This window comes from Dryas octopetala, chromosome 9 (assembly GCF_963921425.1).
Source record: "Dryas octopetala chromosome 9, drDryOcto1.1, whole genome shotgun sequence".
NCBI classification, from domain to species: Eukaryota; Viridiplantae; Streptophyta; class Magnoliopsida; order Rosales; family Rosaceae; genus Dryas; species Dryas octopetala.
The window spans coordinates 19,878,468-19,904,876 of NC_141374.1; the positions used below are offsets into that span (position 1 = coordinate 19,878,468).

The window sequence follows — 26,409 nt, forward strand, 5'->3', positions numbered from 1 at the left end:
CCAGGTCTCAAAATTCATGAGAAAAATAAAATGTCAGTAATATTTGTTAGAACCTCCACCTCCACTGTATAGAGTTCAGTTTTTACTTTTTACCAAGGTTCCCGCCTTCATTCCCGAACCCAAAAACCCTACAATTGGATTAATTGTATAATGTTCAAATAGATTGTCCTCACAGTTGAGTTCACAGACGTAGGCAGAGAGATAGAGAGAGTGGCCCGGTAGAATCAAAATGGCGCGAACTTGGTCATCGAAGAAACACAAAGCCGAAGAAGATCCAAATCCAGAGGTCACACAACGCAAGAGGCTGAAAACCCTGGCCTTCTCAAACAACCTACTCTCCGAGATCCCAGCTAAGCCCCGAGCGCCTCTCACCCCTTCAAACACTGTTCTTAAGCAGCATGGCAAAGACATTGTCAAGAAATCGCAGCGAAAGAACAGGTTCCTCTTCTCCTTCCCTGGCCTCCTTGCCCCCATTGGAGCTGGTGGCAAGATCGGTGAGCTCAAGGATTTGGGCACCAAGAACCCCGTCCTATACCTCGACTTCCCTCAGGTCTCTCTACTTTCATCTCTTATCTTTTTCCTAATTTTCTTTTGCTTGTTTGCTTCCCGAGAAATTTTTTAACTTTTGAGGTTTTTCAGGGCCGTATGAAGTTGTTTGGGACTATTGTGTTTCCCAAGAACAAGTATTTGACTTTGCAGTTCCCTAGAGGCGGAAAGAGTGTCATGTGCGAAGACTACTTTGATAATATGGTCAGCGCCTTTCTTTGAGTCTCTAGAATTTTGTTTACCTCATTCATTTAAGCTGAGCCTTTCAGGCATGTTGTTTTATGCATCTATATCATCTGTAGCTTTTCATGTCCCAGATTGTATTTTCCGATGCTTGGTGGATTGGGAGAAAAGATGAGAACCCAGAAGAAACCAAACTTGATTTTCCCAACGAACTGCGTGAGGTTAGTTTCTCATATTAGTTAGTCATATGTCATTGTTTGTTGATCCACTCTCAGGCATCTCTTGCTTTCAGGGACAACAAGCCGAATATGACTTTAAAGGTGGTGCCGGTTCAACACCTGTAAACAAGCAAACTGGTCACAAAAATGAAACTACTTACGTAGAAGAACATTCCCCAGATGTTAAGCTTAATTATAATGTATCAGATGATGAAAACAAAGGTTTGATGAAAGCAACACCAGTTCGGCATTCAGAAAGAACTGCTGGAAAACGATTCAAGTACTGGCCTTGCCATTTTATTGCACTCAATTAACTCTTGTTTTGTCATTGATTAATTTTAGATGTTCCATCCTGCTGACCTTTATATCTTTCCAGAAGTTCAAAAGTTCCATTTATCTCTAGTATTTTTGTTGGTTCAGTTTTGGAGAAGCTTCTTCTGGAGATGATTCTATTGCAAGTGATGCTTACTTATGTGAAGGAGAGGACCAAAAAGTTGGCGGACTCGATTCATCTAGGAAGCATGCTAGTGGAAATATCCTATTTTTCTGTGTCATGATTTAGTGAAGTTCAACATTAACATTTTACTACTATATCTCTGCATGCCAACTATTTTGTTTGAACTTAGGTTTACCATATAGTCATTACATTAACCTTCCATCTCAGCTGACTATACTTTGATTGATTCCCTTAACTAAAAGATACAGACTGAAAATCTCAGCTTTGGAAGCTTTGACATTGACAGTGGGGATGCTGGGGAAGGAGCTCCAATTCCCGAAAAGAATCAGGAGTCCTCTGTGTCTGAAGCTAAATCAAAGAAACAATCTCAAACTGCCTTTGGAGCGACTACATCTAAGGACTCTCATAGTAATCATGGTTCACTCGTTCAGGCAACAATATCCACATTGTTCAAGAAAGTGGAGAGAAAGGTAAAGTCTTATACCTTTTAATGTTAATATAATTATTACTTGTGGGGCTTATTGTTATGTAGCTATGCTATAAATGTTAGGACTATTAAGAAACCTGTAATTGAAAGCCAATATGAAACACCTGGCCAGGGTGGGTTCCATATGAGTTTCTTTGGCATATAAAAAGGAAACGCACCATGCATTTTCATTTTGCCTTCAATTCCTGCTTATTATGATCTGAAATTTCTCACTGGTATACAGAAAGTGGACTCTAGTATGTCAAGTCAAGTACAGCTTCCCTCTTCTCAGGTTCATAAAACACCAAGAACTTCAAGGAAACCTGCATCTCCAAAAGGTTTCTAATTTTCCCAAATACTTTTCTTATTATGAAAAATTGGGATTTGAATACTCAGAACAGTGAGAACCGTTCATGTTTTCCAGTTTCTGGCCAGAAGTCGCAGCAAACTGATTCAAAGAGGAAGGTTAATCAGGTTACAGTTTTGGCTGATATTTTCATTTTTTCAGAGCCATGTCTGCTTTGCATAGGAGAGTTGTAAGGTACCCCTGCAGAGGTAGTCTTAGTTGTTGTTGTTGTTGTTTCAGGATGGAGGACCTAGAAAAAAGGCAAAAATTATCAAGGAAAAAGATGCTGGTCAGTCTCTCTCTCTCTCTCTCACACACACACACACACAATATATATGAAAGTATCGACATGCTCGAGGCAAACAGGGTGCACAAGGTTGAAGACATTGTAAGTGGCAGTGGAAGGGGCTATCACTTGATTGAACTAGTGAGAAGCCAAATGCAAGTTAAAATAGAAAAAATTGTCTATCAAAGATTCAAAGCAACACAATGTAAACCCCTAATTCAGCTAAAAAAATGTTCTTGGTGTTTGATAAGCACTGACTAACAAATAGTGAATTTCTGCCTCTGCGATGTATTTTTCTCTTTTTCTAATGGTTTAAGCTACCACCAGCCCTTATGGCTTATTGGTAGTAGTTCCTCATTTAATACTATAAATGAATTTATATACAAATAAAAAAAAAAACTGTATCCAGTAAACAGCGTCTTCAAGGCCAAAATGAAGGTAGACTCATTTTGTTATCCTGAACATTTTTCTGCGTAATTTAAGTTTATCTTAAGTATACATCTACGTGTGGGACAGTTAGCTTATAATCGAAATCTGTGTTTCTGTAGGGGGTAAAAGCTTGGCAAAGAAGAAAGAATACGAGGTATTTTCGTGTGTAAAAGTAATATGTGTTTCTTTTTTGTACTATGTCATTAATGTTTCACTGTTACCGTCTTTTCTTTACCATGAGGATTTCTATTTTATGACTGTTATCAAAGCTCTACTCTAACTAAAATATATTTCTCAGTGTAAAGATAAGATTGTGGATTTTTACTAGAGGGAAGTGGCTTATTAGAGTAGCTCTCTAGCTTACTCTTGTTGTCATTGTCTACTTGAATATGTTCTGGTGGACGCTGCTCCTAGAATGAAATCTAACCATCTCCTGTAGTATGCTTTATGTGCCTTATATTGATAAAATACTTTGTATTGGCCATAAATGGTATTATTGCAACTTCATAAGTGATTTTTCCTCATATTGTCCAGTGAACCCCAATGTGAGGTAGATCTTTAAATTGTTCTCTAGTATGAGTCTTTTGATACTAGTGCAATTTTGAAGGTGATTAATATTGCAGCTTGAGCTGTACTTTCAGCCACGGCCTCTTCAGCCCTTAAAAAACAAAGATTGCGCTTATAATGTTAGTTGAGTACTGGTTGATATGGATTGGTGCCATTTACTATGCATTGCTTGCCTTGTAAAAAGCTATTATTGGGTTGGGGAGCATTATCCTCAATATGGTTGTTCTATCTTGATTTAAGTTCAATTGGCCACTTCATCTGATCCCTAATGTACTAGGGATCAGATTGTCGTTTAATTTACTCTATTAGGGCCTAAGCAAGGATTTGCTTTTGATGGTTTAAATAAGTAAACAAATGGTGTCTAACTGATTGTCATGTTAGTCAGCTTCTCAAATCATAATTGAAGTTGTACATAAACATGTAGGTTGAAGAGGAGGATATTGAAGAATTCTCAAGTACCTCACAGGTAATTTCTAGTTGACTCAAATATATTTTTCTTTTACTGGTTTGGAGATGCATATATAATGTACAATTCCTTGAAATGGCGCCGAGGCGAATGAATGATGGCATATCAGATATGTTGGTACTTTGGGTACTGAACACTGAAATTGCCATGTAAAGCCAAATCATAATGATTTATTCCGAAAAATGTTATTTCCAAAGCTGAAATTGTTATTGCTAAACGTAGGATCCTCACATGCATGAGATAAAATTATCATGCATGCAGTGCTCCGGCAATAACATTTCCTTTTTCTTTTCTTTCTGTTTTTGTGTTTTTTTACTGGAAGTAACTTTAATTGTTGCCATTGATGGTGATGGAAGAACAATTTTTTTAATTTTTTTTGGTGGAAAATATTGAGTTTTTGAGTTTATGCATTGTTTAGGATACTGATATTAGTGATGAAGATTGGGCTGCTTGAGACCGCAACGACACTAGAGATTCACTCTTGAAGCAAGTGATGTATTTTACTTTCCTGTGAAATGAGGGAGGAAATTATAAGAGTTGTAGAGCTCAGTATTTTAAGACCTCAAAAATTGATGCATTTGTAAATACTGTAATCATTATTGTGATTTTTCATTGCCACAGATTCATTTCATATAGCATGTATTCGGGTTCAACAGGTCCACATGGATTCCACGAAAAATGTATAAATAATAAATAGGGCAAAATTGCAAGTGGTGTCTAAACTCTAAACTTTGACTTTTAAAGGCATTTCTAGGCTAGTTACATACCACATAGAAAAGGCACATGGGCTACACGTTCATGAGAAGCAGATTTCAATGAAGTAGAGCTTAATTTATTAGTTATGGGATATAGGGATAACAACAAAGGCTAGATCTGACCTCTTCTCTTGTGTGTTCATTCATATCACGTTCTCCTACTCGGAAACGTTAGCTAGGCATCATTGTAATTTCAACCCAATATAAGAATGCATACACATGATGTTAAAGAAAAAAAGAAAGAAATTACGAGTATGAGAATGGGAGGTAGATTACTAGCATCCTGCAGCTTCCTTCTTCTGTTTGCCATATTCACAGGCGATGCTGCTCCTGAGCCAGTGCTTGACATCTCCGGCGAGAAACTCCGAAGGGGTGTTGATTATTATATCTTGCCGGTCATCCGTGGGAGAGGTGGCGGGCTTACTTTGGAAAGCACTAGCAATAAAAGCAGCTGCCCACTTGATGTTGTTCAAGAGCAACATGAGGTATCCAACGGTCTTCCGCTCATGTTTTCGCCTGTGAACCCCACGAAAGGCGTTCTTCGGGTATCCACAGATCTTAACATCAAGTTCTCTGCTGTAACAATCTGTGTCCAGTCTACTGTGTGGAAATTGGATGACTTTGACGAAGAAACGGGACAATGGTTTGTCACCACTGGTGGGGTTGAGGGTAATCCGGGCCGTGAAACCTCAAGCAATTGGTTTAAGATTGAGAAATATGATGATGACTACAAGTTGGTCTTTTGCCCCACAGTCTGTGATTTCTGCAAAGTTATATGCAGAGATGTTGGTGTTTTTATTAATGAAGACGGGAAAAGGCGTTTGGCTCTGAGTGATGTACCAATCAAAGTCATGTTCAAGAAAGTTTAATTTCAACTACATTGCATGATTAACTAATTAATAAGAGATCGAGCTGGATTAACTATTCCTAATTAGTTCTGGGAAAATTTCATTATATAAGTAAATTAAGATGGAAGTTTCCCACTTTCCCTCATGCTGCTGTGGGTTGTCAACGGTCTCAATTATTCGTTTGCTTTTCGCTTAATTAATCGCTATCGTGTGATTGTAAATTTGGTGAACTAATCCACCAACTAAAGCACTATCTAGCTACATTTACAATACAATACTGTATTATGGCAAAAAAAAATACAATACAATAGTGTATATAGTGCATCAAGGGATGTTTATGAATGAATTATCTTCAGGCTACTTAGTAATAATTAATACTAATCACCATGATCGAGAACATAACCATGATAGCTATTTTGGCATGAGCATGACTATATATATGATATGACATCATGGAAGGAAAACACACACAAACAATATTCCAAGCAAAAAGGGTAATTAAGCTTGTCCTTGAGGAAAATATATTGCAGATATCTAAAGCTAATTAAGATTATAGACATAGATAGAGCAGCAGGTAGCTAGCTAGGTAATTCCAATGACATCTTTCTAGCTTAGAATCTAATTAAATTACCAAGTACATCAAGATGAGCATAGGATCGATCTGCAAAAGTGGTGGACAAATTAAGGACAATTCCATCCCCTGTTTAATGGACGCTGGTGTGGTGATAGGTACTCATAGAAATGGCCTTTTGAAGATTTTTGAAAGCTTTTTCATATCTTAAGAATCCCATAAACCAGAACTCAAAATCATCGTCTGTAACTATTTCAATGTACTTCTGTTGTGGTTTGTTGACATTCTCGCTTTGGTTGGCTCTTTTGATCTTCTCGATTGGTACAACAACCTGCATGCATGATGGATCCAAATCAGTAATTAAGGATGATTTGCGTTGCGTTGAATTATTGAAATGAATGAAAGAATTGAAGTACCTTGTAAGGCGTTCTAATGAGTTGTCCAGTTGCAGAAGGGACAGTGATGGATGTTTCACTGCAGAAAGCAAGCTTTTGAGTAGAAATAAAGAGGAGGCCAGAAATAGGACCAGCAGTGGTTGATAAGTAACACTGCGACGCCTTCAACAGCTTCTCTCCTTCCTTTACACCAAATATCTGTTTGAATATGTTCCCTCTCCCACCTTCTTGAATGATTCTTGCCCCCAAACTCAACTTCCCCTTCACAGTTTCAGACAACTTGGGCCCAAGTTTCACTGCACATACGCATATACCATTAAACATCTTCCATTCATTTTCTAATGAACCATAAATGTCTTCAAGTTGAACTTGTAGTAGGAGACTAGCTAGGAGTAGAGCTTCTAGAGAAAGAGATGCTCATATACATATATATATGAGTCTATGACATTATGACTCACAGTGCTCGCGTATCCTGTATGCGAAACTGCTACTTTTCCTCCCAAATTTTTTACTCTTGAGGTTGAAGCTGTCTTTCCTTGAATCACCTTCATGATCATAATCTGTACTCCCAACAATAACCAAATACAGTATATCAGTATATGTATGTGACACAAATTAACAAACAGGCCAACACACAGACTAGCTTGTTAGTTAGTAAATTAAACAGTTACTAGCTTACTAGTTTTGAAGGAGGAAGAACCATCTGAAAATGAAAGTGAAGAAGATGGACTGTGGCATAAGCTGACAGGTTCAGATAGGGAAGAGTAGTGCTGCTGCTGCTGCTGCTGCTGCCTCTCTCTCTCATCTCTCTCTGGTGTTGTGTCATATGATAATGATGAGTTCATAAATATTGGACTCCCAACATCAATTTGATGATGATCTGCAAACTGATCTTTCTTCCTGTTCACTTCCATCTGACTCAATTCTCAAATTTAACAAGCTAGCTAGATTCTTTCTCTCTTTCTCCCTTTGACAAGCTAGCTGAGCTGCCTCCTAATTATAAGTATCTTTGTCTCTCACAATTAATTCAGTTCAGTTCACAAATGATCGATAATCTTATCTTACAGCTCTTTATAGCTACCTAGCAGCTTGATTGGTAGTTGCTGCTACTTTAAACTGAAAATATAAAAATTAATAGGACAGATGCGAATTGCATTCACTTGCTTTTCACATCGATCATTATTATTGTTATCCATATTATACTAACTAATAACAATAATAATTTTAATATTCATATAAATAATAATAACTAATTAAAGAGTCTGGCTCTGGCAGACAGGCACCAAAACAGAAGTTTCAAAGATTCTCATTGTGGATGCGCGTGCGCTGTTGAATAACAAGTGATGGGTGGCTGACTCACTGTCTGTGAGCCGGTGGCTTGCTTGGCTTTAACACGATTTCTAGAACATGTCGCAATTTCATGGCAACTTCCCAGCAATTGGAAAATGGAAAGCAGCTTCACTTTCCCCTCTTGACTGTCCAATTTCCAAGTCAACAAAGGTGGCTGATTTGGACGCATTTATTTTACATTTGGAAACAAAATAATTCATAAAATATTTAGAAATTTTGACCTCTCCTTAATCATAAAATAAAATCAGTTGCTATGATAAATCATAATCAGAAAGACTTCCAATGTGCAAGGGTGATAAATTAATCCTGCCTTGTTGGACTAGGCACATCTTTTTAACAATAGAAGCAAACAAAAATCATATGTCTACACTTTACATACATTGACCATAGAATAGAAGCACGCTATTTGATTTTCTGTTCATTCTATTACTTTTAACTTATTTGGCCAGTCATCAGTCATCACCAACTATCACTTACAAAATATGCAATGGAAAGTATAATGGTTTATATGAAAGAATTAATATGAGAGCCAAATAAGAATTAATATGTTTAATGATTGAATTTAATCCGATCATAAAAATTAATGATTTATTAAAGTAAATTGAATGTATTTTTCCTCACTTATTCTCATATAAATTTGCATATGAGGTGGATTATTTTTTGTTTTTTAATTTATAAGAGAGAAGAATTGAACTTGAATGTAGAGCGAAAAATATTATGGCCCTTCCGGGCTGTCTACGAACTATGCATGCGAGCCGGACTGGTATACCGAATAATATTCTTCTAGCAACTGCACAGAAGTTGAAGCCCATGAATTACATTAATGAATAAACCAATGTTGCTTGTCCAAAAGTCCAGTCCAAAGCAGTTTTTGGGCTTAAAGTTCAAAGCAGTTTATTAGGTTTTAAGTCCAAAGCAGTTCTTTTGGGCTTAAAGTCCAAAGCAGTTCTTTTGGGCTTAAAGTCCAAAGCAATTGATAAGCCTTAACCCGACACGATTGCTTCGCGGTATTATTTATAGAAACCCCCAAGAACCCTGAAGTCTTAACAATTGCTCAAAGATAAAAAACCCTAAAATCCTTTTCGATCTAATCTCATGGATCCTCAGCCAGAACCAGTTTACTACATCTGCGGAGGTACTCGATTTTCATTTTGTTCCCTGAGAAATTCGATAGGAAATACACAAGAGTTTCTGAAACTAAAACCCTAGTGTGATTGTGTTTTTGTAGATTGTGGAATGGAGATTCCCCTGAAGCCAAATGATGTGATTCAGTGCCGCGAGTGCGGTTACCGTATATTATACAAGAAGCGTACTCGTCGTAGTATGTTCCAATCTTCATTCTATCGATTAACACCATGAATATTTTATTTTTAAGCGATATATTTATTTTTTTCAATGAAATATCTGGTTCTTAAATCTATATCTATAAATTTATCGTGTTTTTCTTCAACTTTAGTTTTGTACTGGAATGAATGATGAATGCCATAACTTGTATATACTTTAATTGTTGCAACAATTGAGGTGCTTTTTTTCTTATTCAGTACTTTGTGTTTATCAATGTGGATTTTGGTGTTTAGACTGGTATTGCAAGTTTAATTTTCCAGGTTTGCCTTTTCAAATTTTGTATCGCAACATCAATTCTAACTTGTTGCAGGAAGAGATATAGTTTTGGGCATGGAATTTGTGCTTTTTCATTGTGTGGGTTTAGTTTAGTTGTTTATAATGAATATGCAGTCATTGAGTATTAGCTTTGATAATTGAAGTTGAACAAATCTGTAAGTTAAGTGGTTCTGAACTTATGATGAACTTGGAACTTTAGCGGGTTTGAGGGTGAATCATGCCAATCCCTTAAGAAGGATTAAAGACTGCACCCAATCATGCCATCTGTTCGTCTGACTTCCACTCTCTTACTATAAAATGTGGATATGCTTTATATTTCATGTGGCCTTCATGTTTGGTAATTGATAGCTATTATATCCTTGCATTACTATAAGTCAGTACCATTTGGCATCAATATAGCTATTACCTACAATGCATATCACTTTTCTTGCAAGTAATTGTCTGTTTCTATGTTGTAATAGGTTTCTTGTTATTCTTTGAGTCACATAATGATTAGTTGGCCAGAGTGACATGAACTATTCTTTATTCTTTGGGGTTCTAGCTTTGAGTTGGGGGTTGCCAGTTTGACTGCTTGGTTTTTATTTGGATTATTTTACCATAAAATATTTTATTTTACTTTATTGAAATAATATAACATCACATCTGCCATGCAGGTAAATTGTGATCTATGTTATATCATTTTTTCTCCAAATTTTTAGAAAGAAAATGTGATTTATGTTCTAATATTTTATGCATGATAAAAATTAAGTCATTTGTTACCCATTTTTAAAACTGGATTACCCTAATTTATTATTCTTGTCAGGAACTGGGCCAATGCAGGCATCCTGTTCATTCTTTTACCATGAAAAAACTGTTTCCACTTTTCTAGACTTAGAATATTCATCCTCAAAATTCTTTAGGAACAGTTGTCTTGCACATTTATTTGCCTTTTCTCTGGCATCTTGGTATATGCTAACCACAATCTGTTAAGTGCGCATAAGACAATAGGTGCATCAAGATAGTGGTGTTATGCTCATATACTGATGCATTTTTGCCACATGATTTTTACATGAGAAAACATGGTGTTATACATATCAATCATTTTTAGTTTTCACGTATTAATAAGTTTTTTTTGCTCTCTCTCTCTCTCTCTCTCTCGTCCATTGATTACTGAATGTGGTTTTGACTTTTGCTTTACATGGATTCATTATATTCTAAAACAACAGGCATGACAGTTTGGTCTCTTCTCTGGTTCCCTGCCCATATTTTGTGTTTGGTCTCGATTTTACCCTCAATCACATTATTCAACAATTGGTTTATATTACTTCTTGTTGCAGTTGTTCAGTATGAGGCACGCTGAAGAAGACTTGCTGAGAGTGGGCATTGCAATTATATCCAAACTATGTTAGTGAAGCATGTCATGTGATCATATTGCAACTTGATAATGTGTTGTTTGGATGTAAGGACAGTATTAACACCAAAACAGAAATGTTAATGTTGGGACAGTGTTGAGGGGGGGCATGCTGCTTTAGTTTGTTTGTGCCTGTCATCTCATCGAACTAATGAAGTCTAGTCTGTTTGAATGTCTCTGAGCTGATGTCTCAATGTAGTGTTATGTAATATCTGTACGATTGAGGCTACCTATTATGCAATATCTGTACAACTTCGTCTGAGCATTTTGGTCATCCTTGGCCTTTTTAAAAAAAAAAAATTTAGGGTCCTTGGTTTTGATAAAAAGGCCAAATGGGTGCAAATCCCATTCTCAGTTTTCTATATATGGGATCTCATTTTTAGCGACTGCATTTTGTCACCTCGCAGTGCATCTGCCAGAGTGACTATGCAAGTTGATAAAATGCTTAAATTACTGTTAAGTCCGTTGGTATGTCATGGAGAGCTGGTTCTGAAATTTGAGGGCTCCGAAGCAGACTATATACGTGGGGTTCTCGACCTTCATATGCATTCAAGTGATTTATTTGGACATAACATATTATATAAAATTAAGGGGTTCTTGGCATTTAGGGACCCAAAACCGATTGCTTACTCCGGTCCCTTGGTGCCGGCTCTGATATAATGCCGTAGTGGTATTCAACAATTTGGTAATAACGCTAGGGTATCGACTATTATCTAACTCCTTTTTAACCAAATTTTCCGTGGTAACATGATATCATGTCCTGACATTTAGGGGCTCGAGCCGATCTGCCCCCTTCAGGTTGGCTCTGATAAGACTGATATCATGCCCTAGCGTTATTCAACAATTTGATAATAATGCTAGATTATCGACTATTATCTAACTTATTTTTACCAAATTAACGCGGTACATGATATATAAATTATTAAATTTTAAATAAATGACTGACTGTCAGGTTGATTGAGATCCAACTATTAGTTGGAAAAAAAAAAAAAAAGAGATCCAACTATTAGTGTTACACTGTTACACCGTGCGTTTCCAACCGAAGCAATAACGCATGGTGACACGTGGAAAGCATGCCTAAAGCCAATTGATGGGACCCACTCTGATTGGATAGTGTATCAAGACGCTAACACGTAGTGACGTAGAAGTCAGGCAGTGATTGGGCGTCGTTCCACGCGCTTGCCTTGGTCATGGAGTGAGCTGTATACTTAGGCCAATGCTATTCAGACCACCCTAAATTGCTAAGTTGACCACCCTATTTCAAATTTCCAACTTTACCTTTAAAACAAAAAAATTTCAATTTTGTTCGTTGGGTCATTCGACAGTTATCTACCGAAATATTTATGGTTATTCGACAGTTATCTGCTGAATATTGGTGGATTATTCGGTGGATAACTACCGAATGGAAATGAAAAAGCCATTCGACATTTATCTGCCGAAATATTTGCATTTATTCGACACTTATCTGCCGAATATTGGTGGATATTTCGGTAAATGACCACCGAATGGATCTGGGTGATTTTATCATGTTTTTGCAATAAAGAATAAAATAGGAAAAAAATTTATTAAGGTGGTCAACTCAGCACAAAAGGGTGGTTTGCATAGCCTCCCTCGTATACTTATTAATCCAACACAGGAATTTTAGGCTTCTTATCGAAACAAGCAATTTAGGCACCAACTACCACTCTTATGTAGTACTATGATTACTATCACTACTACTATGGCATGTTTTTTTTTCCTTTTCTTTTCAATAATTAACTTTTTAAATAGAATATAATTTCAATTTTTTTCATCATAAATATTTTTTTTCTTCAAATATTCATCCTTAAAGGATATTTATTTTAGCTGATTCATCCTTATGAATATAGGATATATGATCTAATTGGCGATTTAGAATTTACATAGAAAAAACTTTGGCTAGAATTCATTTACATAACATTTTTTTTTGTTGAGATCTACGTAACATTAATTTATTTGACAAAATTTATGTTTTAAACTGAATTTAATGTGAATATCTAAATTGGAAAAACAAAATTGGTAAATATAGAATCTTCCTTAAACTAAACTAACCCCTCCTACCCAAGAAAAATATTTGTAATTTAACACAAAAATCTATATCAAAATAAAAATAAAATAAAATAAAACTAAACACGAAAACAGTCAGAAGACTCAGAGGTCTGCTGCAGGTTGAGAAGCAATTATAAATAGCAAAGACAAGATCACAAGGCACAGAGCAGAAAAAGGTGAAAGCAAATATCTCATTTTCTCACATTCTCACTCCTCAGTCTTCATAAGCACAAAAAGCAAAGTGGATTTTCGAACAAAAACTCCAAAACATTGAGAGAGAAGCAGCAACTCCAAACTTCTTTGATCAACTTTTCTTATGGTTCGCTCTTAGTCTTTCACTCTCTCCCTAAAATCTTTTTGTTTTTGTTTTTGTTTTGCCTCTCTGGAAAATAGAAATAAGAACGTTGTCTGAAGCTATAGCTGCTAGCATATGTAGCCTACTACTGAGCTTACTTGATTGTCTCTAATTGGGAAACCTCAAATATGTATTTATTTGTTTTTATATGTCAGCTATTTGTGGTTTTGGGGTTTTATTTGTTAGTGTTCTTTTGGTGGTTAACATTTCTGTGGTGCATGAATGATATATTTCGGGGTGGTAAATCTAAGTTCGGGAAATACTGAGTAATTTTAGACATTCTGTATATCTTAAAACCTCACGACTAAATTTGGAGGACTTTTTTGCAATCTTTTTGTTTCTTTAGATAGTTTTGGGTGATTTTGATTTATGGGTTCTAGTCAAATTTAGTACTAGATTCCTAAGCAGCGGTTGAAGTTGGTCGATCCATTTTTAAATTATTTTACAGGGAATTTTTCAGGGTGCTTAAGGAATGAAAACTAACTATGCAGGGTCTTTTCCCCGTTTCTTTTTTTTTTTTTTTTTGAAATTTGTTTGTTAGACAAATTTAGCTGGGTTTTGTTTGTTGGTCATGTGGGTTTCTGTCTAAATTTAATAAAGTGGGTTTCTTTTACTGATAGATAGCATTTCGTCTGAGCATTTCTGGTGGAATTCAATCTTTTACTGTTTTGGAGTTTTAGCAAGCCATTTTGGGTTCTAGTTTCTCTGGTTTCTCCCTTTCGTGTACCTGCATTTGTGCATTCAATTTCAATCCTTTTGTTAAACGGACACTTGTAGAAGTGGTAAAGATGACCTATGTTTGGTTGCAAGTTTGTGTGTTTTAGAGCAATAGCTTTAACTTGTTTGTTGGACCTTCATCTTGAACAGCTTGAGGTACTTTGCTTCATTTATGTTCTTGCAATTTATTCCTTTAGTCTCTGACTAGGCATATCTTTAGAATTATAATATTTGGAATGACATTCCTTTATTTTCGGAGAGCCTGCTTTGACATAGTACTTGGGTTATAAAGTTCAGATAAGATTTGTCCTTTATTGGATTAATTTGTCAGTGTTCCTTATATTGATTCGATTGGGTTGACACCCTGTTGTTGATTTAAGGTATTACTGTTGGTTTTTATCATTAATGTATTACTTGTTCTATTGTTGTCCTAGTTTGATGACATTGAGTCATTGTTTTCCGTGGTGTTAGAAATTTTGTTTTCGTGTTGTTCAGAGTATTGTTTGTCGTGTTGTCGAAGTATTGTTTGTCATGGTGTTAGAAATATTGTTTGTTGTGTTGTTCAAAGCATTGCTTTTCTTGCATAAATTATCAATTTAACCCTATTGGTTATCGTGTTTTGATAAGAAAGTAATTTATCGAATAAAGTTCAAGGATATGTGAATATGGTTGATATGTTTTTGTCATTTCCAAATACAAAAAACTTTTGGATTCTTCGGTTATAACTTATTCCCTTGATAAACCTACCACTTTTGACAATTGACACATCTAATGAGTTTAATTCCTTCTTATACAATTCCATAAAATCTTCTCATAAATATGTGAGATGTGTTTGAAACTTTGTTTTTAGAAGGTCAAGATTACATATAACAATGCTCTTTTGCATGCTGAAAACAATACTCAGCTATGAATTGCTTTCAAAAAAAGAAAAAATGTATGAACTGCTGCCACCTGCAATGTTGCAAGGAATTTTCTTCTTTATTTTTTCATTTTAGGAAAAGAAACAAAATTTTATTGCTTTTCATAGAACCATTACAATACAGTGGACAAGAAGTCCACTTAAAACGTCAACAAACACAAACAAGATTACAGAAACATAATTCTATCATGTAAACCTAAGCTCATAGCATAAACAGAATGAAAACCATAGTGTAGACATATTTTTTTTTTTTTGGAAAAGAAATATTGTAGACAAAATTAATAAACAGCTGCCTTCTTATCCAGAAGAATATTAGAAACAGAAAAGTCCCGAAACTCTGAAGAAATTGAAGCCCACAAGGAGGAGCAAAATCTAACTTTGTCCCAAAGCTCTTCCACCCCAACAACCACTGTATTCTTCAAAGATCCTTTTGTTTCTTTCCACTCGTATAACCCAAAAATTTAGTATGCTTGCCACTCCCTAACACTTTATGCTTCTCACATAGAAGAGAAGAGCATCCTTTTGGAATTACCCAACTTACATTAATTTCTCTGAAAAGCTTCCACCACAGACTTAAAGCAGCTGGGCAATGAACAAATAAATGATCAATGCCTTTCCCCCTTCTTGCACATTATGTACTAGTGAGGAGAAATGTAAACTTTTGGTCTTCTCCCTTGAATCAAGCAACTGGGATGAATGAATGATGTTTTGAAGTTTGTTGCTATGTTTCATGTATCTTCCAAATATTAACAGTTAGATTTTCAAAGTACCTTTCATTTTATGTGATGCTTGAGAAAGCAGTGGTTTTGCTAAAAAAATTGTCACCCTTCTCAATGCACTGTAATTGTAGAATCCATCCTCTTTGTGTGTTTATATCTTGAATACAATTTCTTGGATTCAACACCTAATTTTGTATTAAAGCATCGTTAACTGTTGTTATATTTTTTCATGATGTGGACAGGCACAGAAAAATATGCATTGTGCCCTTAGAAGAACCAATGGTGATACCCAGAACAATTCAGACAGAGGAAGAGATTCCTTATCAAGGAAATTTCAAGAACAAAATAGTTTCCGAACATCTTCAGAGGTAATATAAATTTAATTTATTAATAACTTCGCATATACTTCATTTATCTTCTATGACTTTAAAATATAATTATCTGACTTGTTTTCTGTGGTATGTACCTTTTCTTTTTCAGGATTGTGAAGTGCCTTCCATCACATGGAGGAACTCTGATCCTAGGTAAAAGTTGTTTTATTTGTCATTGCCTAATATCTTGTTTTTCCACAGCTGCACGGTGAAACTAATCCAATAAAATTAGTTCACATGTTTGCTGTCTTATGAATTAATTGTTGAGCTATGCATGACTTACCTCTTATTCTTTGATGGTTTTGCATATTTCTCAATCGTTAGATATCTCCTGCTTGTTGGCTATGCATAATACATATATACATTTTTATTTTGGTGAGAATACATATATGCATTTACTACATATATTGATAATGCATATATACATGTATCAATGTATGTATGTATGTATTTATGCCAATACACAGATTAAGTGCATGCTTGCATGTATGTGTATGTACAGTCCGGCTCATATGAGGGACAACACATTTAATGGTTGGATTTAACACAATTATAATATAAATAATTCATTGAAGTAAATCCAACCCTGAAATGTGTTGTTCCTCACTTGTCCCTCAAATTAAGTCTCTCATATGAGCTAGATTTTGCATATGTATATACGGTCCCTATCATTTTTCTGTCATTACGGAGATTGCATTAGAACTTGTAGATAGGACTTGCATTAATTTGCGCAATGAGAATTTTGCATGCATGATTTGAGTACTTGAACATTGGAGTAGAGTAGTGGTCACTGTTTTGGTATGGCAAGTATGAAGTCCATCAGTAAAGCCTTTCAAAGGGCGCTTCTTTCTCAGACAATTATATCATTTTGCATCCAGCTTGGCAAACATGATATTAATCATCTGATTTATTATTTGCTCATTGGCAAGTGGAGTTGATGGGTCAGGGAGAATTTGGGTTGTCACTGAAAGTTGGTAGTGGATGGACTAATGATCATATGAACAAGTTGGCTTTTAGTTGATATCATATAAATGTAACTTTGAACTATCATAAGCTCCCAGCTTTTCCCTTGTGCCAATCACTTTAGGTAAATTTATGAACATTTGAGAAGAAAGAGTGAAGCGGGCCTTGTGGTCCAAGTTGAGTCAGCAGTTGTAGTATCAGTGAACTGGGAGCAGGCTAGTGTACACGACAACAAGGAGTATCCTAGAAATAATTGTTTATAACAGCTCCTGATTGCTGTAGCCTGCAAGCATTTGGTATTCTGTATGGCTGAAAGCCTGAAAGTATTAAATCAGTTTTTGGTGGACATTGCTAAGATCATTAATGCTTTTTACCTTTTAATTTGATGTTCCTTCTGTTATGGCTGGGGATGACATTTAATTTATTTCTCAGGTGTGCTATCCTTACATTCTTTTCCCTTGAACCTGACGGAAATTGGAGAATGGTGACACTACCGTTGCAATGTCCTGACAATACGAATTCCTTGGGGTCTGGTTCTCAGGTGAATATGGATAGTCTGCATCAGGTTTACCCACTACCAATTAATCCATTCAAGGTAAATCGGCAAAAGGGGCAGAAAGAGCCTCCGCTTGCTGGTACATATTCTGGAAAGTCATTTACAAATAGAAGCTTTATTGGTTCAACTGTGCGACAGAAATCTCAAAATAAGACCTTGGCATATAAAGCTACTAAATGCAATGAACTTTCCAGGAAATCCTGTCAGGAGCCATTAACCTGCAGTGATTCCTCAAGCATGATCCAAAATCATTCTAGTGCTAATAACTTGTCAGTTACAGTTATTGGTAATATGAAAATAGACAGCGTTGTAAAGAGAAATTCAAGAAAGAAGAGTAGAAAGAAGGGAAAACAGAGCAAGAAGTTTTCATGCGATGCTGGCTCTGTTGAACCAGATGTGTTGTCTGAGGAATATGCCAATGGAAGTTCAGCTTCTGAAACTTGTGTTAACAATGATGGAGATGGACGAGTGTCATCTTCAACTGCACCAGAAGTTTCATTGCCAAATAGTGGGGTCAAGCATTTTGAAACACCAAAAACATGCATCTCTTACCATAATGAGCTGGATATACCTTCTGTGGGTAATCTTGAAAATCCGGTTCTTCTCAGAGACTCTGTATTTCACATATTTCATGGGGTGGGGGGTATTCAGCATACAAAAGTGAGCAGTTGCAAAAATTTCTATACCAAAGGTTGCTCTGATAAGCTTGACTCCTTTGTTTTGGATTCAATTTCAGTTGGTTCAAACAGTGATGACAGTACAAATGCTGATCATGATGAAATACATGCTGAGAAGGAAATTTGCAGAATAGATAAATCTGAATCACCAGGTTTCAGTTCCAGAAACGGATATTTTTCTAGTCAAAGCTCGTTAAATGTTGCAGTAGACACCTATGATCACACTAAGGGAACAAGACATGGTATTCAGGTTTGTAGCACTAGTGGCATGCAATTGGTTGTGCCTGGAAAGAGAAGTAAACAAAACAGCACAGCACCAAGAAGTGCAAATGTCTCCGAATTCGGAAGTATTGGAAATCTACAAATTCGTGCAGGAAAGGAAAACAGTCATTCTGTCTGGAAAAAGGTCCAGAGAAATGCTGCCGATGACTGCAAAGGTGAGTTGAAGAAAGAAAGTTCTGTTTACCCCCAGTTTGATCTCACTATGAGAGAGGCTCCTTTGCTTAAAAATACCTGTAATTCTGTTGATGTAAATAGACTCTCAAAGAGGGAGGATAAAAAACAGCAAAAAGATAAGGTCTCTAAGAAGTTGAAAAGAAAAAGTGGTCCAGCTTTGAAACAGGAATACAACTGTTGTTCCAGGAAGGGATCTCATGCCAACATGGCCGACTCAGATGGTTGTGTGAAGTTTAGCATGCAACAGAATGTTATATCGGACATCTCGTCTCAGGTGAAGGACAAGAAAGGATTAAGTGGTTCGAGAAATTGTTCTCAGCCTAGTTTTCAAAGGGCTGAATCTCAGATCAGCAAAGTAGAACGCACTACCTCTGAATCAGTTCGCTGCATGCAACTTTGTACAAATGAAATGGATAATCTTGAAAATCTCTGTGATACTGTCTCGGGCATGAAGACTTCAAGTGTAGGAAATCAGGATAGCTCAATGCACAAAATATGTGATTCCTTGAATGAATCAAATCTGCATCAGGAGCAGTCTCCAATCTACCTTCCTCATCTAATTTTTAATGCAGCAAGGAAAGTACAGAAAGAAAACTCTCTTGCGGAAAGCAGCAGGCAAAACCCCAGTGCCGGATCTCTTATGCACAAGTGGATGCCAATTGGGTTGAAGGATCCTGGGTTGGCAAGCTCTTCTAGGTCGGACAGTTCATCTTGTGAACATTCTGATGAGCCAGCGGCTAAGAAATGGACTTTTAATGATAGTGTTAAAGGGAATGTGGTTTCCAACACTCAAAATCTTATTTCTAAAGCGTCAGTAGTATGCACGGGTCCGAGTTCTGGAGACGTAACTTGTTCTGCTGAAAAAGTTGGGGACAAGCCTCCGAAATTGGGGTGTCAGGATGCAAGTAAAATTAAAGAGATCAATAACAAGCTTGATGCAGCTAACCGCATGAATTTTGAAACCAAAGATCTAAATGCATTTGAAGCTGATTCAAACAGAATAGTACAGGCAGTGAATAATGCTTGTAGAGCGCAACTGGCATCTGAAGCTGTTCAAATGGCCACTGGTGCTCCAATTGCTGAATTTGAAAGACTTCTTTATTATTCATCCCCAGTTATCCATCAATCACCCAATTTTATAAGTTGTCATACTTGCTCACGGAACAAGGTTGGTGGTGTGTCATTATGCAAACATGAGACACCCAACATCACTTTAGGTTGCCTGTGGCAGTGGTATGAGAAAAATGGGAGCTATGGGTTGGAAATAAGAGCAGAGGACTTTGGAAATTCAAAGAGATCAGGTGCTGATCGTTTTGCATTTCGTGCTTATTGTGTCCCTTACTTGTCAGGAATTCAGCTTTTCAGGAACTGTAGGGGTGATTCTGTAGGTACTAGCAATACGGTTTGTAGTTCTGAGGTGCTAAGCGCATGTGGTAATAGTGAGACATCCAAAAAGTCCTATGGTGTTGGTCATCTTCCGATATTTTCAGTACTTTTTCCTCAGCCTCGGAAGGAAGATGCAACCACTGAGCCACTTGTAAATCAATTCTGTTTTTTGGAACAATCTTCAGCTTCTACCAAAGATGCATCTTTTCGATTAGCTGACACAACAGCGTCCAGTGATTTAGAGCTACTTTTTGAGTATTTTGAGTCTGAACAACCTCAGCATAGACGTCCTTTGTATGACAAGTAAGTATCCTTTATATATTTTACTAAAAGTTTTGGTTATTAAATTTTAAAACAATCTTATTTGATTATCATTTAGTCACATGACTCACATCACATTAGTACCTTAAGTAGCCTTTGCAAAGACATAAACATGAGGTTATGAGCTTTGGATTTTCTAATGAATTCTTGAAAAAGTAGTATTGCACCACAAATCAAAAACTAGTGCAGCATGATAGTGCATACATTGTATCAATATTGGTTGCTAAATAGTGGAAAACTGATTTATATAAAAGAACTTCCAGCGAGCAAACAACCCTAAGTTTTGAATGTGTTTTTGCAAAGTATATTCTTGTAGTTTATATGTAATAGTGGTTTGACATTTTTAGTTATGACAATGGTTCTTGTGCATGTTAATGTCATAACTAATAAGAAAAATAGAATATGCCAACACATGGACTTTATTAATTGTCCCACAATATGTTTAAAAGTTATTCTACCTGGAAATGTTGTTAAAGACTGTGGGCACAAAGGAAATATTTATTTTTGGTTGCACAACAAAGAAAAAAGAAAAGCCAATTGTTTAATCACTTAGTGTGTGTGTGTGTGCGTGTGCGCGTGTGCGTGTGCGTGCACACGGTTCTCCTGTATTCTCAGATGATCTTATTCTGTTTCCCTCTGTCTCAGGATAAAGGAGCTGGTTAGAGGTGATGGACTGTCGGATTCCAAAGTTTATGGAGATCCAACTAAACTAGACTCTATAAATCTAAATGATCTGCATCCCAGATCCTGGTTAGTAATAAAACATGCTTCAGGATATTTAAAATGTAAATGTGTTTGTAACAGATCCTTGTTAGTTTCAAGAATGAAGCAAAAATATTAATACAGAGCATTCATTAAGAGTAAAAAAATTGACACTGGGTGAATTCTAAATAGTAACTTTCAAGTGCCATCTGATTTTCAGGTATTCAGTGGCATGGTATCCTATTTACAGGATACCTGATGGTAACTTCCGTGCAGCATTTTTAACTTACCATTCACTTGGTCATTTGGTCCGTAGAAGTGCCAAATTTGAGTCTCCGAGTGTGGACACTTGTATAGTATCTCCAGTTGTGGGTCTTCAGAGTTACAATGCTCAGGTATTTGTGGCTATGCTACTTGCTATTCTTCAGAAATTTTCTTCATTAGACATTTTGGTGGGTATATTTGTAATATGTTGTGACTCGGTCTGTCCTTTCTCAATTGCCTATGTCACACCCTGAGCACTTTGAATGAGGAATTCTATCCTGCCATAATGCACTTTGAACAATTCCGCCAACTGTGTGCCATAACTGATCTCAAGTCTGCATGTTTATTGGTGTATGTTAAAACCCAGTCATAGGTGGTATGTAAGACTTAGGGGTAATCATAAATGCATTCCTTAACTAAAGGCAGTCACTGTATTGTGTTAACTGTAACAGGCACATGACCATCATCTCTCTCTCTCTCTCTCTCTCTCCCCCTCAGGTTTTTACTAGCATACTGTTGAGTTTGCAATACTTCAAATTAAATAAGACGATCTCTTGTTCACTGCATGTATAACTGGGATGTTTCTTGATTTCCAGTTGAAAATGGTGCTATGAAGTTACCAACAAGTTTATGCTCTAATCTCCAGATTGTTAATAGTTTGTTATGAGAAAAAGTATTATGTAAATGAAAAGTTACGTTACAAATTTCAACTCTGTGCAAGTAAGTGTGTGTGCATGCACACACGATGTTTGTGTGTGTTTTTCCATAAAGTGGTCCTCTATCTCAACTTTATTTCTCTCTCTTGCTCACCCTCTTAAAGGTAAGTAATCATAATAATTTTGTTTTCCTGATAGTGCATAGATTGCTGAAATATCATGCTGCTCTTATGTGTCTGTGGCATTTAACTCATACTTCTGTGAAGCTTAATATATACTATTTGCCACGTGAACAGGATGAGTGCTGGTTCCAACCAAGGTACTCAGCACTGAGGCAGACAACAATAAAACCAGGCTTAAACCCTTGTAGAGTACTGGAGGAGCGTTTGAGGTCACTTGAGGAGACAGCATCTCTTATGGCAAGAGCTGTTGTGAACAAAGGAAGTACGACATCTGTAAACAGGCATCCAGACTATGAGTTCTTCATATCTAGGCGACGCTGGTGAATCCTCGAAATCTTGGTTTTAACAACTCATCGACTGGTCTTCAGTTCCCCATTAAGATTTGCAACATTTCCTATGGAACTGGTTTCATATGTATATAGCTTTTCCTTCCAGCATGTGAGTGCCTTTAATGATAATGCAACCCTTGAGGGCTTTGGAAAGGTAATGTAGTGTAATCAGTTTAGTCTCCTGATAATGTGAATTTGGTTTTTTTTCAATACAGTGAAGCTTTGAATCATTTTTGTTGCACATATGATCATATAATACATTTTCTGTTATTTTTTGTTTCCCTCTTTCTCATGTGACATGTGATGGTATATTTAGTTTAAGCATCAGTTGCTAATGCCATCAAAGTAGCTTTCATAATCAAATGATCTATAAAAGGAGGGCGTCCACACAATATTGAGTAATGACTAGGTGTCTGATTTACACTAAATATGGTCTATTTAGTGTGACCCACTTTCACTTAATATCCATGTTTCTCGTTTATATGTGTTTTGAGGATTAAGTTTTCGTTTTTTGGGCCCAGAAGCTCACACTCGAAAGTTTACAGGAAGAGCAGCCTGGTGTAATGGTAAATTGATAAAGGGGGGGGCTATGTGCACCACCCCATTCTGCTGAGTTGACCACCCCCTTAATTTTTTGCCCATTTTTGCCCATTTTGCCCTCCTCTCCTCCTCCCCCACCCAGCCACCTCTCCCCCACCGATCCCCTCCCCTCCCCAGCCCGCCCCTACCCAGCCACCTCTCCCCCACCAATTCCAATTTCTATTCCTAACTCCCCAAATCCTTGTCTTGGTTAACTTCCCACTCTCTGGTCTGTTCGAATACTGCAAAATCCCCAAAAACCACAATCACCACAACCCACCATGAGCAGCAGAGCCAGAAACTTCCGTCGCCGCGCCGACGACGACGACGACAAAAACGAAGACCCAAACGACGCCGAAACCCCTTCAACGACAACCACCACTGTCAAATCCTCATCAAAACCCTCTTCTTCCTCCTCCGCCGCCCCACCAAGCCCAAGAAGCCACACAACCACGCCCCAAAACTCCTCAACTTCGTCGCCGCCGCACCCCTACCCAGCCAGCCCACCCCTACCCCAGCCAGCCCACCCCTACCCAGCCGCGACCCCACCCGGCCCCTCTCCTCTCTCTGCTTTTTTTATAGGCTTATTAGATTTTTCTGAGGTCATAATAGGAATTGTTGATACACACTATAAATTTCTATTAGCCTAAAAGTTCTTGTTTGTTTGATAATACGGGACTTCACAGTGCTTTCTTTGTTTGTTTGCAGAATTTCATGGCTGATGCTTGAGCACCAATTCTTTTAATTTTAGAAATTAAGGGATATTGGACTTATTGATATATGTTTGTGTTAGAGAGGTTATAGAGGTGTTGGTTTAGATATAGGATTCTCCATGAAGGTAATTGTTATGCTAAATTTTTCTTGCCTTTTCAAGCATCAGTGCTTCTTATCCTAAATATTTGTTCTCTTTCTCTTTCTTTGTTTCATTTAAAAGTATTAAATTTACTTCTTTCTGTAGCTATTTATTAGTTTAATCAAATTAGTTTATTTTAATGGTTAAGCTTGTATGTAATGTGTAAAGAAGCAAAGTTATGGACTTGACCGAGATCTGATTGAAATTACTTATGTTTCTTAAATTCTTTGTTTGCATGAGACTTACAAGTCTGCATTTTTTTTTAGTAATTTGTGAATTCTGTACAGTTGAGTTCCTCAGTGTTGAGGTCTTAAGCATTCATACAAACTATTAAACACTTAATGAGGAATTGATAGAGTGGAACTGGAATTGGTCATTGAAGCAGATACATATACTACATGTGATTGAGATTTGTTATGGGGATGTATTTAATAGCTAGCTTTATTCATACCACTGACAGTGCTGGTATTTCATTTCTCCAATAGCTCTTATAATTGTTATTCGCACCACTGCAGCTATACTAATTTTTTTTTTTTTCAGTGCTATAAGTTAATTTGGTGCTTATTATTGATGAATTACCTGTGGTGCTATGGACTTATTTTCAGTCTAAAGATGGAGTGTAGTGCTATAACTTGCTGTGAAATTAAATGTCTAAATGGAAAAATGCTGAAATTTATTGTTTATCTAGCTTAGTATTACTTATGTTGTTTGTGAAATGGCAAAGACTCTCTTGGCTGGTATGAGATGCTTGAATCTATTGCTTGCCTGTGTGAATATGTAAATGTATCTTATGAGTAATTTGTGCTTACAGTCCAACCTTCTGGTTGTGAAGAAAGAAAACAAGCGTTGCTGCCCAATATATTTCACTAAGGTGGGTTTGATGCCTTGAACTCTTATATATTGGTGCATTCTCTAGAGCATCTAGAAGACTAGGGATTTCTCAACATATTATGGTATTATAACATGGCAGTAGTACTCTTTTGAACTTTGCCTCCAGTCCAGTGTCTGATATCATAGCCATGGCAGTACATGTGGTTCTTTTGTTGGGGGTCTTACTATTCTACTTTACTTAGGTACACATTGGTTAATTTTTATGATTTTGTAACTTTGTTTTTTGCTCTGTTAGAGAGTAAAATGTGCTCTGTTAGATATTAATTTGGACCAAGTTAGGATATGCATCCATGCTGCAGGTTTCATCTGATATCAAGATTGAAGAGTTACCTCATCTTGGCCAGGCAACAAAAAATTCTATGCTTTTCTTTTTGTTTAAAATATTTTAAACCAATTTTTTTTCTTTCTATTTTTGTTTAATAATTGTATGATTTAAAAGTGAAAAGTGGGTTTTGTTCCTTTGTGGGTGTTATTTCAGCTTGTTGTGAGAAGTGGAATCAGAAGGCTAATGCAAGACATAGGTGGGTCTCTAATATTATTGTGATATAATGCCCCAAAATATATATGGATTTTGGACCTGAAAACTAAGTTTTTGAATGGTAAAATTTATGAGTTAATTTGGTGTGTGTCTTGTTTTGTGTTAATTGAGTAGACTGTGGAGGGCTGTGCAAAGAGAGGTGCAGTGTTCACTCGAGGCCAAACCTTTGCAACAGGGCTTGTGCAACATGCCGTGTGAGGTGCAAGTGTATGCCACCTGGGACTTCTGGAAACAGAGAGCTTTGTGGCAAGTGCTACACTGAGATGGTCACCCATGGCAACAAAACCAAGTGCCCCTAGCCCCTAGGGCCCAACCAGTGGAGTCTCAAGTTTCCTGCTCAGACTGGGTTGTAGCTGTTTCTTTTTTCTCTGTCATTTTGATCAATTATAACATTGAATTATTGAACAGTGGGTATGCTGAAAAAGAAAAGTTAAAGGGGAAGACATAGATGCATTGTGTTTTGTGTCAGCTATATATGTATGTGTGTGTAATCATTTTCTCTTGTAGCTACTACTCAAAAGCTCTTTGATATAAATATATTAATTGTTTTGTCCTGAAAATACCCATCATTTGTTTTTTTCACTACAAGATATTGTCAATAGATATCACCCATTTTATATCAGATTTGAATATGACTGATATTGTAAAAATTATAATATCAGATAATTTTTTAGCTGATTTCTAAACTCTAATTAAATATCACATAATTTTTTTCAACTGATATATAATATTTTCATTTTTCTAAGAACTTATAAAGACATCAGTATAAATTGTTAATTGATATCTTAACACAATACTTTTAATTTTTATCCTAACACTCAAAACTCACTGATATGTAATGTATTTTTTTTTTACTTAAATTTTTTTGTCCTACTCCCGAGTCCCAACACTTAGACATATACAGATATACTAAAAATTAAAAAGCTAGGTCTATCTCTCAGCTCACTTCTCTGTCCTCTCTCTCTCTGTCGCCGTCGCCTCCTCCTCCTCCCCCTTCTCCCTCTGGTCTCCGTCT

At 36.6% G+C, this 26,409-nt stretch overlaps 5 protein-coding genes and 1 pseudogene across 5 annotated transcripts; 5 read left to right on the forward strand and 1 right to left on the reverse strand.

The window, feature by feature from the left end:
• Nucleotides 1-16: 16 nt before the first annotated feature.
• On the forward strand, nucleotides 17-4,595 carry RHL1 (root hair initiation protein root hairless 1 (RHL1)). Its single transcript, XM_086228643.1, has 12 exons — nucleotides 17-550; nucleotides 640-750; nucleotides 864-950; nucleotides 1,022-1,227; nucleotides 1,368-1,480; nucleotides 1,651-1,874; nucleotides 2,115-2,208; nucleotides 2,295-2,344; nucleotides 2,457-2,505; nucleotides 3,051-3,085; nucleotides 3,923-3,964; nucleotides 4,383-4,595. The coding sequence occupies exons 1-12, from the start codon at nucleotides 230-232 to the stop codon at nucleotides 4,416-4,418; spliced, it is 1,368 nt and encodes a 455-aa protein (XP_086084769.1). The 5' UTR covers nucleotides 17-229; the 3' UTR covers nucleotides 4,419-4,595.
• Nucleotides 4,596-4,690: 95 nt separating this feature from the next.
• On the forward strand, nucleotides 4,691-5,899 carry LOC147275465 (kunitz trypsin inhibitor 5-like). Its single transcript, XM_086228645.1, has one exon. The coding sequence runs from the start codon at nucleotides 4,929-4,931 to the stop codon at nucleotides 5,586-5,588; it is 660 nt and encodes a 219-aa protein (XP_086084771.1). The 5' UTR covers nucleotides 4,691-4,928; the 3' UTR covers nucleotides 5,589-5,899.
• A 134-nt stretch (nucleotides 5,900-6,033) lies between these two features.
• LOC147275466 (GEM-like protein 4) lies at nucleotides 6,034-7,728 on the reverse strand. The gene is made up of 4 exons (XM_086228644.1): nucleotides 7,213-7,728; nucleotides 6,992-7,093; nucleotides 6,555-6,829; nucleotides 6,034-6,469 (listed from the first exon to the last, which is right to left on the reverse strand). The coding sequence occupies exons 1-4, from the start codon at nucleotides 7,445-7,447 to the stop codon at nucleotides 6,272-6,274; spliced, it is 810 nt and encodes a 269-aa protein (XP_086084770.1). The 5' UTR covers nucleotides 7,448-7,728; the 3' UTR covers nucleotides 6,034-6,271.
• A 1,153-nt stretch (nucleotides 7,729-8,881) lies between these two features.
• Nucleotides 8,882-11,158, forward strand: LOC147275467 (DNA-directed RNA polymerases II, IV and V subunit 12-like). The gene is made up of 3 exons (XM_086227484.1): nucleotides 8,882-9,018; nucleotides 9,112-9,204; nucleotides 10,820-11,158. The coding sequence occupies exons 1-3, from the start codon at nucleotides 8,979-8,981 to the stop codon at nucleotides 10,840-10,842; spliced, it is 156 nt and encodes a 51-aa protein (XP_086083610.1). The 5' UTR covers nucleotides 8,882-8,978; the 3' UTR covers nucleotides 10,843-11,158.
• Nucleotides 11,159-13,141: 1,983 nt separating this feature from the next.
• On the forward strand, nucleotides 13,142-22,814 carry LOC147275468 (uncharacterized). The gene is made up of 7 exons (XM_086227661.1): nucleotides 13,142-13,279; nucleotides 15,913-16,038; nucleotides 16,151-16,194; nucleotides 17,437-20,382; nucleotides 21,046-21,150; nucleotides 21,323-21,497; nucleotides 22,319-22,814. Exons 1-7 carry the CDS (start codon nucleotides 13,277-13,279, stop codon nucleotides 22,526-22,528), a joined length of 3,609 nt encoding a protein of 1,202 aa, XP_086083787.1. The 5' UTR covers nucleotides 13,142-13,276; the 3' UTR covers nucleotides 22,529-22,814.
• Nucleotides 22,815-24,984: 2,170 nt separating this feature from the next.
• On the forward strand, nucleotides 24,985-25,693 carry LOC147275469 (snakin-2-like; annotated as a pseudogene).
• The last annotated feature ends 716 nt before the right edge of the window (nucleotides 25,694-26,409 follow it).

What these genes read in the sequence shown, in the direction of transcription:
- LOC147275465 (XM_086228645.1), top strand. Translation starts at nt 4,929, where the DNA reads ATGCATACACATGATGTTAAAGAAAAAAAGAAAGAAATTACGAGTATG.
- LOC147275468 (XM_086227661.1), top strand. An exon ending in TGGAGGAACTCTGATCCTAG is followed by an intron (nt 16,195 to 17,436) that starts GTAAAAGTTGTT and finishes TTTATTTCTCAG; the next exon opens with GTGTGCTATCCTTACATTCT. An exon ending in GATCTGCATCCCAGATCCTG is followed by an intron (nt 21,151 to 21,322) that starts GTTAGTAATAAA and finishes TCTGATTTTCAG; the next exon opens with GTATTCAGTGGCATGGTATC.
- RHL1 (XM_086228643.1), top strand. Translation starts at nt 230, where the DNA reads ATGGCGCGAACTTGGTCATCGAAGAAACACAAAGCCGAAGAAGATCCA. An exon ending in AAGACTACTTTGATAATATG is followed by an intron (nt 751 to 863) that starts GTCAGCGCCTTT and finishes TTCATGTCCCAG; the next exon opens with ATTGTATTTTCCGATGCTTG. An exon ending in TATCAAGGAAAAAGATGCTG is followed by an intron (nt 2,506 to 3,050) that starts GTCAGTCTCTCT and finishes GTGTTTCTGTAG; the next exon opens with GGGGTAAAAGCTTGGCAAAG.
- LOC147275467 (XM_086227484.1), top strand. Translation starts at nt 8,979, where the DNA reads ATGGATCCTCAGCCAGAACCAGTTTACTACATCTGCGGAG. An exon ending in AGTTTACTACATCTGCGGAG is followed by an intron (nt 9,019 to 9,111) that starts GTACTCGATTTT and finishes GTGTTTTTGTAG; the next exon opens with ATTGTGGAATGGAGATTCCC. An exon ending in CAAGAAGCGTACTCGTCGTA is followed by an intron (nt 9,205 to 10,819) that starts GTATGTTCCAAT and finishes TTCTTGTTGCAG; the next exon opens with TTGTTCAGTATGAGGCACGC.
- LOC147275466 (XM_086228644.1), bottom strand. Translation starts at nt 7,447, where the DNA reads ATGGAAGTGAACAGGAAGAAAGATCAGTTTGCAGATCATCATCAAATT. An exon ending in TTCTTCCTCCTTCAAAACTA is followed by an intron (nt 7,094 to 7,212) that starts GTAAGCTAGTAA and finishes TTGGGAGTACAG; the next exon opens with ATTATGATCATGAAGGTGAT. An exon ending in ATACAGGATACGCGAGCACT is followed by an intron (nt 6,830 to 6,991) that starts GTGAGTCATAAT and finishes GCGTATGTGCAG; the next exon opens with TGAAACTTGGGCCCAAGTTG.